At 49.2% G+C, this 12,132-nt stretch overlaps 1 protein-coding gene and 1 long non-coding RNA gene across 4 annotated transcripts in view; one reads left to right on the top strand and one right to left on the bottom strand.

Moving 5' to 3' along the window:
- Position 1: 1 nt before the first annotated feature.
- LOC148216571 (uncharacterized) lies at positions 2 to 8,216 on the bottom strand. 2 transcript variants are annotated; one of them, XR_015795154.1, is made up of 4 exons: positions 7,473 to 8,216; positions 6,005 to 6,068; positions 4,910 to 5,008; positions 2 to 2,869 (listed from the first exon to the last, which is right to left on the bottom strand). It is a non-coding gene; the product is annotated as an uncharacterized LOC148216571 (long non-coding RNA). The 2 variants fall into 2 exon arrangements; XR_015795155.1 differs by lacking the exon at positions 6,005 to 6,068.
- A 196-nt stretch (positions 8,217 to 8,412) lies between these two features.
- WTIP (WT1 interacting protein) overlaps positions 8,413 to 12,132 on the top strand; it is a 122,010-nt gene continuing 118,290 nt past the window's right edge. Inside the window, exon 1 of one of the 2 annotated variants that reach the window (XM_088135522.1) lies at positions 8,413 to 9,624. In XM_088135522.1, coding sequence (XP_087991648.1) covers positions 8,739 to 9,624 — 886 coding nt within the window. In that variant the 5' untranslated portion in view covers positions 8,413 to 8,738. The remainder of the gene's footprint in view (positions 9,625 to 12,132) is intronic. The other variant, XM_088135521.1, reaches the window with a different exon arrangement.

Raw genomic sequence — 12,132 nt, 5'->3', positions numbered from 1 at the left:
ATTTCCATCAAGACAAAAATGGATGGGACACCAAAAAACAATTCCATTAATCTCTTTTAGGAGACAGCAGGGGTTGCAAGTAAGAGGGCTTCCCATCATTTTCTCTCCTGTTGTGTTCAAATCTTGGAATGGGACACCACTGCTACTTGCATTCAAAGGATATACAGGTAGACCTTGCTTACCAATTGCCTCATGCAGTGACCATTCGAAGTTACAACGGTGCTGAAAAAATAACTTTGCAACCAAGGTGCACATTTATGACCTTTGCAGCATCTCTGAGTCACATGTTCACCATTACAATCTAGTACACATTCTGTGCCTGACCCATTTTTTTTCTTTTTTCCCCCTCGCATAGCAGAGAAATTGCCTAAGCAAGCAATCTCTTTAGGCAGTCTCTCCTGTGCCTGACCCTTTTTTTTTTCTCTCCACCCCCCCACCCACAGAGCAGAAAGATTGGAGAGGAAGGGATTACAAGAGAGTAAGCTGGCACTCAATGGAATGCACTTGGAGAAGGCGGGAGTGCATTCCTTTCGATGTGTATTCCCCATTGTGTGCCTTAAGTGTACTCTTGTAATTCCTTCCTCTCCAATTAATGTAAATACAAACATTAATTCCCTTCTTAGTAATTATCGCAATACTTCAAAGGGCGGGGGAGTATGGAAAACGGAAAACTCAAAATTATAAACATAATCACCTGATTTTCCATTTAATGACCATGTCAGCGACCAAGTTGCTGGTCCCTATTATGGTCACTAAATGAAGACTACCCATAATCTGTTTGTACTGGGGGAAATTACCCTGCTTAGATGGCACCATCTCATAGCTAGTTCCTCAAATGATGTTCTAGCTAATTAAACCTGGATGTTGAGAGGGTTGTCAACTTCAGTCCATTTAATAACTTTGGCAGGGGGGGGAGAGAGCTTCAAACCATCTTCTACCTATAAAATGTCAGAATGAAACTGCAGCAAGAGTGGGGTCACAAGCTTATACAAGCTACATTCCCTGACAGGATATTAATCCCTTAATCTGCTTTCCCAGTTTGTTGTGCCCTCCTGCACAATCCCTCTTCATGTACACTGGGTTCAGACACCACACTAAACCTAGATTTAACAGTTGCTGTATCCACATAACACATTTGCACACGCTAAGACAATAGCTTGAGCTCCCAACATACTGAATCATAAACTACCCAGTTTAGTCTAATGTAAGCTATGAACCCAACCTCTTAGTGTGGGACACCTGATTAGCCACATTCTCCAGCGTTCACCATGCATTCTTTGAATGGAGAAGAGAGTTTGTCTGAGCCTCCTTTCTGTTGTGTAACCAAGAAAGAAATAGGATGCAACTTGAGAAAAAGATCTGTGCTGACAAGTGGGATCTCAAGAGAAATGCTTAGTCCCCACCCGTGAAATCATGTTCTCCCTTTTCCTCTCTCCAGTAAGTCAATGACAAGCACAGTGAAGGGGTGAAAAAGCAGTCTTCCTTTGCAAATCTTGCTATTAAGGCTTGCAGAAGCTTTGAAGATAGGCCTCATTGTGAAAAGACCTGTCCTTTTGGTAGGCAGAAAAGGGTTCCCTGTGATGCTCCCAGACTATGGATGCATTCAGGAGTAGCACTTGATTCCTTGTCTCCATGTTTAGAACTAAAGATGCATCCTGCTCACCAAGCTTTTAACTGTTAGATAAATTTAATATTTATTGTCAATTTCAATATGTGTTTTAAATTTTTATATCCAGTTTCTAGGCTTGATTAGCTGCACCAAGTACTTACCACAGTAAAAGAAGGGGAATAAATCAATTCAATAAATAGAAGTTGCAGTGGAACTAAAATGCTGTGACCTTCAATGTTGAGCATCTTGATCAACTCCAAAGGATCTCACAACATACAGTTGAAAGTAGATTTGGGATGTTTGCAATAAATAGCTTTTCCATGTTACAAGGAACGGTTTTCTTTTTTTTTCAGTGTTCATCATGTGGTCTTTAAGACCCAGGATTACTTTTTAGTGCATTTGCAGAAAGGTGTAACCTGCTTTCAACTCAGTCCTTGGGAGCAAGGACAGATTCTGGCCCACAAATGGCTAGCTAGTATGACTGGTGAAGAAGCTGTACTTCATGCATGCAAAGGGGGGGGGCTTAATATGCAGAGAGCTGAGGGCATTATTAACCACCATTACCAATATTTTTGTTAAAGATTTGGATTTTAACAGGCTTAAGTCTATGGCTTGTTGGGTAGATTAAATGAATAAAAAGCAATCTTATTTCAGGATGGCAGAATGGGAAGCTCCATTTCTTTAGCTGCTGTCCTACATCAGCGTCTCTAAAAGCCTTAAATCCCAGGGGGTGCTTCACCTATCTATCTAATCGTAGGTATTTATGACACATCAGTCATGGCTGAACCTTCTGGCTGCTTGTGTGGCTGGCACTTAGCTGTATCAACATTCAAATATTGAAAGAATGGTAGGAATCTAAATTGTATTATGGCTGGTGGGGAATGGAAATTGGTATGCAAGTTATCGCTGAAGGGTCAGTAAAACAAATGTTTAAAATATTTTTTAGACTTGGGTCAATTCCTAAAATCCTGTGGAGAAAATTACTCAAGGGACGAAGGAAACTGCCTGTGTGCCCAGCAGCTCCACGTGGTCTTCCATGGACAGGTGGGAGATACATTTTCCAGGGGAGAATGGTGCATACTGCATACTGGTCACAGAGTTTTTGTTGAGTGGACTTAGGACAGCAAGGTGCATGAGTGAGGACTTGGAGAATGCAAGGGATTCTTTCAGAGCTACACTGGATTTGCAGCCAATGCAACTGATGCAGTGGTAGCCCACTCACTCTTCAGCATCCAGAGAAGTTCACAACCATCAGCAAAACTATATTTAAATCAAAACAATTAAATAGATCAGCATACCCTCACAAAAGCAGATACTGTTACATTTAGATGCACACAATCACAAAGTTAGAAGGGGCCATTAAGTAATTGAGTCTAACCCTCTGCCCAGTGCAGGAATCCCAATTAAAGCATCTCAGGACAGAGGAGAGGACTGTCCAAATCTCTGCTTGAATGCATCCTATGATCCCTGCCCACCACCTCTCCAAGTCAATGGTCCTATTGTTACACAGGTTTTTCTAACTTGCAAAATCAGGTTTCAAATCCTGTAATTTAAATTTGTTTTATTTACTTACTTAGTAAGTGTAAGCAATTTTAGGCCACTTCAATCTGAGCAGCTTACAAGTAAAATAGAACACATTATCCTGAGTCCTGCACTCTGGAATGATGGAGAAGAGGTCTTGTCCTCCTCCTGCGTGGCATCCTTTCAGGTATTGGAATAAGGCTATCATTCTGCAGTGGTTTTTTTCTCAAAACTCAACCAGCCCAGTACTGCAAACATCCCTAGCTGATGATCAGTTACAATTCCAACAACCTTTTCACACGTACTATGTCATGTTACCTGCATTCTATAGCCATGCACTTTCTTTTTCCTACGTAAAGAATTTTGCATCTGTCTCTGTTAACATTAATTCTGCTATTTTTAATTGATTTCTTTAACTAGAATATTGCTTTGAATTTAATTTCTATCTTTCAGGATACTCGCTATCTCTTCCAGTGTTGTCTTCTGCAGATTTGATAAGCATTCCTTCCTCCTCCTCTTCCAAGTCATTAATGAAAATGTTGAAACCTACGCAACTAGGATCAAACCTTCTAGCACCACACTCAGTGCACCCAGGTTGATATTCTTTCAAGTTAGCTATGATAAAGCCAGCAAATCTGGGCATCGTGCAGTATTTTGTCAAATGCTTTGCTTTGCATGTTCCGTTAAACTTTGGACTGTTTAATTATAGTTTGCTGAGTAAACATCCATGGATAGGGTTAGGGTTAGGGTTAAACCACATCACCTCAGACCATAAACTGTGATTTACAAACCATAATAGCTGGCTGTACATAGTGCTTTAAACCAAAGCCAAGTAATCCATAGGATTAGTTTGGATTGTGTTGGGCGGGGGGTGCATGGGGAGACATGTGGCATGAGGGTTTCAGACTGACCATGGTGATTCTGTATGAACTAGTGACCTGGAATACCAACCTTTCTCAGCTTCTTGCTCACCAAAGCAGAAGGCAGGGTATAAATAATGTAAATAACATAAAGAACCAGTTTGGTGTAGTGGTAAAGCTGCTGAACTAAAACCAGCAGACTATGAGCTCTAGTCCAACCTGAGGCACAAAGCCAGTTGGGTGACCATGGGCCAACCCCTCTCTCTCAGCCCTAGGAAGCAGGCAATGGCAAGGCCACTTCTGAAAACCTTGCCAAGAAAACTGCAGGGACTTTTCCAGACAGTTGCCAGGAGCCAAGACTGACTCAAAGGCATAAAAATAAATAAATAAATAAATAGTAATAATAGTCTCTCAGATGGGTTAGGGTTGGGAAAGTAGGGCAGGGAGCCAGTTTGCTATAGTGGTGAAGCTGCTGAACTAAAACCCGCAGACTGTGAGTTTTAGTCCCACCTCAGGCACAAAGCCAGCTGGGTGACCTTGGGCCAGTCACTCTCTCTCATCCCCAGGAAGCATTCAATGGCAAAGCACTTCCAAAAAACCTTGCCAAGAAAACTGCAGTTGTCAGGAATCAGGATTGACTCAAATAAGAGAGCCAGTTTGGTGTAGTGATGAAGGTGTTCAACTAGAAGCCAGGAGGCTTTGAGTTCTAGTTCTGCCTTAGGCATGGGGGACTTAGAGCCATCCCTGTCTCTCCATACAACCCACCTCACAGGGTTGTGGTTGTGGGGAAAATAGGAGGATGGATCATTAGATATGTTATACAAAATAAAGGCAAGATATAATAATAATAATAATAATAATAATGCATTGTGCTCAAAACTTAACACCAGAGGATCAAAAGGGCCTGAGTGAAGCCTACCTTTGATCTCAGACTCTTCGAGGTCAGAGGAAGATGCATCACAACGGAAGAACTTGTCAGGACTGATGTGCCACCATCACCTGATTGCATCTTCTGAGGCTTAAAGAACCAAAAGAAGACTTTAAGATCCTGAAAAGTTCATGTAGGAGAAAGTTTGGGTGGAGAATTTGCATGGAGCTGGGGACTATATGAATTATTCAATATTCACATATTAATGGTCTTAAATTTTAATTTAATGTAATACATTGATGTTGATGAAGATTCTGAGTTATCCAGGTGGAATTATCTGGAGGTTGAGTCATGGCAACTGGACTTCTTTTCTTTTGGTTAGATACCTAGAAGTAAGAACTTCTAGACTGAAGAAGCTGCTTGGACAAGCAGCGAAACGTATCTAACCAAAAGAAAAGAAGTCCAGTTGCCATGACTCAACCTCCAGTTAACGTAATATAATTTGGAGGCTACCCAGTTCCAAGCACCTCTGGGCAGCTTACACTTTAAAAAAGTAGGAACAATAAAAAATAAAGAAACAGATCATCCAGAAGGCAAACTCTCTACAAGGAGCAAATGTTCTATGGGAGCTCACCCACCACCCTGCCCCAAGGCCTGGGAGAACAGCCAAAAAGTTTTTAATTACTTTCTCACCGTCATCAGGGCGGGAGCCATACAGATCTCTGGGGGATAATATTAATAATCCTAAAGTTCTAATTTGGCCACCGTTCCTCAACTTGCCCTGACTAGAATTCAGGATTAAAGCTGCGCTCTGTGTGTGTGTGTGTGTGTGTGTGTGAGAATTCTGAGAACAACTGATCTGAACAGGAGTTCTCAGACAAAAATGCAGATTGGAAGTTAGCCACCAGATTTCCTACCTCCTTCATGTAGTTCTGAAATGAATAAAAGTAGTTTAAATGAAAACAGATTTAAGCTATATTTTAATAGACACTTACTCCATTCAAGATATTACAGTATAGTCTAAGCGCATGTATTTATTTATTAAATTTATATGCTGTCTTTCCCCCTCAAAAGCTCAAGACTCCTAGTCTGGCCCCCCATTCTCATTTCCCCCACAATAACAGATAGCAAGTAGCCCAACGTTACCCAGTGAGCTTCCAGGACTGAGGATGAATCTGAACCTGGCTTTCTCTTGGCCAGTGGGGATAACCTGACGATTCGAAACAGAATCACAAAGAAATACTGTATTTGTAAAAGAAGATATTCTAACAATTAAATTGTGATTTAAGAATCTAAGGATATTGTGTTTACAAGAAAACTGCATGCTAGAACATTCTCCAAAACAACAACATTGTTAAAAGTAGATATATTTTATTATTTTTTGTTCTTCTTGGACAAAAGAATAGACGTAATTTTTCTAACAATCAAGGGTCTGTTCATGGAAACTGAGGACAGTACAGCTGGAATGGTTAAATTATTCTGAAGGAATAGAACTGCTTTTAGTATTGTTGCAGACATTTTAATCAGGAAGAACTTCTGAACAGCAACAATTGCAAGAATGGAACAGACTTCCTTAGGAGGTGATGGACTCTCTCCTATGCTGGAGGTTTTTAAGCACAGTCTGGAGGAGTATCCATCAGGGATGCTGGAGTGGTAGATTTTTGCACTGGGTAAAAGACTGATGTAGATGTTCTCCAAGGTCGTACAATCCTTATATTCTAAGAAAATCAGGAGACTCTTTCCCTGTGGTATATTTGGAGGTAAAAAACCCACTGAAGCTGAATTGCACAACATGCTAATCCAAGCAGCAGGGTTATGTGCGCATACCACAACATGTCCATCACTGCCCACACCACTGCTTTCTGGACCAGCCGTAGCTTCAGAGTGGTCTTCAGGAGAAGCCCCATGTAGAGTACATTACAGTAATCCAATTCTAAGGTGGCCAGGGCCTGAAGGGAGTCCCAATCCAGGAAGGGGTGCAACTAGTGTACAAGATGTACTGGTGCAGAGGCCATCTGGACCCAGAGATGCTCTCCATTAAAGCCCACAAACTGCTCCTGTGAGCAGCCATGCCCCAATCCAGCCCACCATGCTGGCAACATCGCACTGCTACGCTGCTCCACCCCATGAGCCCCTCCAGGATCCTGTCACCCCATGGAGGACACTCTGGAGAAACTGGTGAATCCTGCCCTGCTCCCTGGCTGCTGCCTATTCCCTGCTTGGTTCTTTGCATCTGCATCTAATATGCATCCTGTTACATCAGAGGAGCCCCAAAACAAACCAGTGGCTAGAAGAGGTGGCATTTCAGGGGGAGCCCCCACAAAGCATGCTGAAGCCAGAGGTGCACAATGTTTCTTTGAATTATGCATCTCTCACTCTCTGCTCAGTGCCACCATAATTGCCCCCCCAGGTGAAGAAACGCATGGCTGGGAGAGACAAGTCTCTTTCAGCCCCAGATCCAGCCTTTCTTGCCCCAACAGGCTTGGGGATCAGGGACTGATGGGTTTTGGAACTCCAGAGCTCCTGCAACAATCTGTCTTTCCCTAAAATCAAAGGCAAGGATGAATCAGAAGCCCCCCCCCCCCAAGGCAGAAAGGGTGCCCAGGCTGATCACCTGCTTGTGGAAAGGTTGTGCCGGCTCTGCTCGGTGGCTCCTCTCCCCCTTGCAATGCCTTCTCCTGGAGGCCCGGATGAGCTGCCTGTGTGAACAGCGCCCCCCATGACTGGGCCCCTCCAACTGGGTTTTCTCTGCCACTGGGCGCCCCTCGCTCCCAGCACACCCGGCTTCCCGCTGGGCCAGGCGAGAGGGCACACCGGCGCGCAGCTGCGCAGGGAGGAGGCTGCTGGCGCTCCCCCGAGGCTCGCCAGTTTCTGGCTTTTCGTGGCGCGCGGGCTGCGTTCACCAGACGTGCTTAACCTGGCTACTGAATCAGTCCACGTTCTGGGACGGCGTCCTGTGGCGAACTGTAAAGTGGCGAGCCGGTCTTCATTCACTAAAACGTCAAAACTATGTTTAGCATGTTGCGTCTCATCTGGGTGGATGGGAAAATACGTCCACGGGGTCATAAACTAACCACAGAGGGGGGTCGCAGGAAACACTAAGTTAACGTTTTATTTAGTAACTATTACACTCGTACCGGCCCCCCCAATACGGTGGACTAGTCGGGCGTAACCGAGCCCTAACGGTCCTCCTGCGTTATAAACCGAGGATCGCCGCGCGCACAAGCGTTGGCCGAGACTCTCCGCGAGGTCCTGCGCCGTTCGTGCGTGCCGTCGGGCCAGCCCCCGGAGGCCCGCCGCAGAACAGGCAGATGGAGGGGGAGCGGGCGCCGCAAGGGGGGGCGAATGATGGGCCACGCGTCCTGAGACCCGCCGCCTCCCGGCGGAAGCGCCCGCCTCGTCGAGTCTCCTCCCCGGGGCGCCCGGCGGGGAACGGCCAGGAGCCCGGGGGCGGGGGCGCCGGGGGGCGGCCCCACCGAACCCCTCCCCGCCCGCGCCGCGCCGCCCCGCCCCGGTTCAAGTCATTGTTTGGCTTCGGAATTAGCCGCATTCCAGAGGGACGCAGCGCCGTCGCGCTCCTCCGCGCACTCCTGCCCCACACAAAGAAGTTCCTCCGCCGCCCGCACAAAGGAGGGAGCCGTCCGGAGAGCGCCGCCCCGGACCTCGTCGGCAGGGGAAGGGGCCGCGAGTCCTCCCGCCAGGCGGCGCGGCGCAGCGCAGCAAGGCGGGACCTCCGCGCGGCGCCTCCCCCGCGCGTGGCCGGGCGAGGCCGGGATGCCTGGCGGCGGCTCCTGGCAGCGCAGCGCGGGGCGGACGCGGCACTAACCTCGCCGGCGGGCGGGCGGGCGCGCGGAGCAGGGCCGGCCAGCCCCGCGAGCCCATGGCCGAGCCGGCGCTCCCCCAGGAGGGCGTCGGGCGGCGCCGGCGGCGGGAGCAGCCGCTGAACGGCCCCCCGCTTCCCTACCCGTCGGGCGAGACCGGCTGCCCGCCGCCAAGCGGAGACGAGGGGCCCTGCCCGCGCTCGGAGGTGGCGCTGCCCTGCTACAAGCGCTACTCGGCCGAGGGCTTCCCGCGCGGCAAGGCGGCCGGAGGGGCCAGCCCGCGGGCTTCGACGTGCTGCGGGCCGGCGGCGGGGGGCGGCCCCTTGGCCAGCCCGCGCGGCAGCCTGGCGGCGACCGAGGCGGCACTCAGTCCGCGCTCCAGCTACGCCAGCACGGCCAGCGACACCAGCAAGCACTCCAGCCCGCGCGCCAGCCTCGCCGGCTCCTCCGACGGCGGCGGCGGCGGCAGCAAGCCGAGCAGCACCCGCACCAGCGGCATCAGCATGGGCTACGACCAGCGGCACGCCAGCCCGCGCTCCTCCGCCGAGCTGGAGGCCGCGGCCGCCCGGCCCCTCGCGCCGTCCGGGGGCGCCGGCGCCGCTTCCCTGGTCAGCCCGCGGTCCAGCCTCTCCAGCCACAGCTCGCGCAGCTCCCGCGGCTCGACGGGCGCCTACCCAGAACTGCCGGCGCCCTCGCCGCGGGCGTCGATGCTTCCCGAGGAGGGCCCCCCGGCGGCCCCCGACGCCGCGGCCGACGCCTTCCCGAAGCCGCCGGCGAGCCCCGAGGCCGCCTCCCTGCCCTGCGGCGCGGCCCCCAAGTTGCGGCTCCCCTACCAGGTCACGCCGGCGAGGGAGAGCGGCCCCAGCCAGGTGGAGCGGCGGCTGGAGGCGCTCACGCTGGAGCTGGAGAAGGAGCTGGAGATGCACGTGCGGAAGGAATACTTCGGTGAGTGCGGCCTCCCCCTCGGGCCGAGCGCTGAACCGGGGTGGCCTTTTCAGGGAAGTCAAGTTTACTGGCGAGTAAACCCGAGAAGCCTGGTTGGGAACGTCTGCGCTCAGCGCGCTTCGCCTTCGCGTTGGTCCCCCTCCATTCTTCCCCTTCTCAGGCATCTCCCCAGAGGCGTCCTCTGGGATCACGGGGGTGGGGGGCAACGCCAACAAAAAGGTACCTGTTGGGTTGTTGCTTCTGCGATGTACAGTACATACTTTTTTCCGCCTTGATATCCAACACGAACGGTAAACTACAACTCCCATCATACCCCAGTGCCTGGCTGGGAGGATTGGCTGTTTAATGTATCTGAAGTTCCTTTGGAGTTTCCTCCAGGTGTGCGTGGAGTGCTTGTCCCCCGCCCTTATGATCCTCACAACAACTCTGTGAGGGAAGGTAGTCTCCCCAAGGACAGAGGAGGGGGGAGCCCCCAGCTGGGCCTTGAAGAGCACTGCCAGCCTGTTTGGGGCACCTCCCCATTCATGTCTGGCTCCTGTGCATAGTCTTGCGTTAGCCCCCAGTGGTGCTGCACGGTGGCTGCAGCAAACTGTCCTCCCACTTCTTTGGGGTCTTGTCACTATCTGTCAGAGTGGGGGATGAAAAGCAACATCCTGAACTCCTCTGAAAGAGGTATAGCTCAATAAAGGTTGCATTTGGAAAGGACCCATAATGCTTCATCTGTGGCAGAAATGGTGCCTCCCTCCCATGCCCTTCTCATGGGAATTTGCTGGCTTCTCAGATGCTGACTTGCCCACTTTCCAATCCCAGAGAAAAATCTTTGGAAAATTTTGGGGAGCTTTGGAGTCATTCTCCCACCCCAGCCCAGAATTCACTGGTTGTGTTCCCAGCAGGCTACCCCTTTAACCAAGGTTTCCAAAACAGAAACTGTTGCCCAGACAAATAGGCCACATGGTAGTTTCACACAATGTCCTGCTTCCCACAGCCTGCAAGATGCTAACCACAATCTCAATTCCACCTTAGCCTGGTCTCAGCTGCCAAATTTCCTTGTCTTAACTCAGCTTCCTCCCCTTTAAGGGAGTGGGCTGTGTTTTCACAGCACACTTAAACAAGTCAGTTAAAGATGTAATGGCTTCCTTTGCACTACATGCTAAACTTAGTTTTAATCTTGGTTAAAAGGGTTTTCTTTGTGAGTCCCAGACTCTTTAGTTCATTTATAACTCATGGCTTTGTATGAGTCTCCCAATGGGCTTCTTCAGGATCTCTGAAGCAGATGATGCAGAGCTACAGTCTGCATCACAGGAATGCTAAAACTGCCAACTCCCTGTGAGCCTGGTCATACCTGGCCATTTTATGCTGGAGCCATGCTTGGAATTGTGAATAGTTGAAAATCTTACAAATCTTGCTCTGCTCTTGCCTGCATTATTTTACAAGCACCAGTGAGGCGAGGTAGCCTTTTCAGTCCCCCCAAGGCTACTGGGGCTGAATGTGGCAATGGCTCTGTTTATTCCCTTCTTACGGAAGAGAGAAACCACTCAGATGGAACTGGCTGGCTTAGCTGCTCCAGAGCGAAAGAAGACAGGTGCCTCTTCCCCCCACCTTGCTGCTTAGATGTTCCCCAGGAGGAGTCACTCAGCCAGAAATTAGGCTTTGCTGGGATGCTTTTTCACTGTAGCAAGACTAGTCCTGTGGTTCAGTTGCTTTTCATTAGTAAAGCAAAGAGGAGCTGCTTGAATTTAAAAAGCAGGGTTGGAGCTCAGCAGCCCAAATGGCCCCTCTCAACTCTAGGCTGCTATGAAAACAGGAAGTACAGTGGGGTTACCAAGAAGGCCTCAGACCATCCTCTTCTGGGCCTTGCAAGTTTTCTAGGAACATCTGGCCAACTAGAGCTGAAAATGGGAAACTGACACACGTGGCCCTTTTCCGTCTGGCAGGAGTTTTTGCTGATGTGCCAGTCTCTCAATAGACCAGCCTTCCCTGACCTTCCGATGGGGACTTACCAGAATTCCTAGTCACCAGTATGGCCAGTAGAGGGAAATCTGGAAACTGAAGTCCGCCTAGTGGGAAGAATGCTCAGGTAGGGAAGGCTGAAAATGCCCCAAGGAATCCAGGCAGCTTTTGGATGTGGCTACCTCCACTGCCAGTGCAGCGTGGGAGCGTCCTTATAGTAGCTACAAATCGTGCTTAATGGTGTTTAGGAGAACATAGCAGGCAGCAGAGATTTTTCATCTTTAAGTGGAAGGAAGGCTTGCAGTTTTCCTTTTTAATTTTTTTGTGCCTCTTTTAGGAGTTACATTCTAGTTTTTAGGATTTCCACTTCTAGATGACAGGAAATGATCATCTGTTTTCAGCAGTTTTGGTTAAATGGAGCTCTGTGGCCCAGAACAGGATTCCAGGTCTATATGGTACTTACACCTGTTCTGATGAATTTTTGTCATGTTTCTATAGGTGAAATAACAGTTATCATCTGTCTGAAGGTTGAATGTTCCAGCCCATTTCACTGTCCTG

Source organism: Python bivittatus, unplaced genomic scaffold, assembly GCF_059951505.1.
Source record: "Python bivittatus isolate LINGU-HERP-01145 unplaced genomic scaffold, Pbiv_v1 ctg000170_np1212, whole genome shotgun sequence".
NCBI lineage: Eukaryota > Metazoa > Chordata > Lepidosauria > Squamata > Pythonidae > Python > Python bivittatus.
The sequence above is the reverse complement of the archived record's forward strand: the minus strand, read 5'-3'. Positions and strand labels throughout refer to the sequence as shown.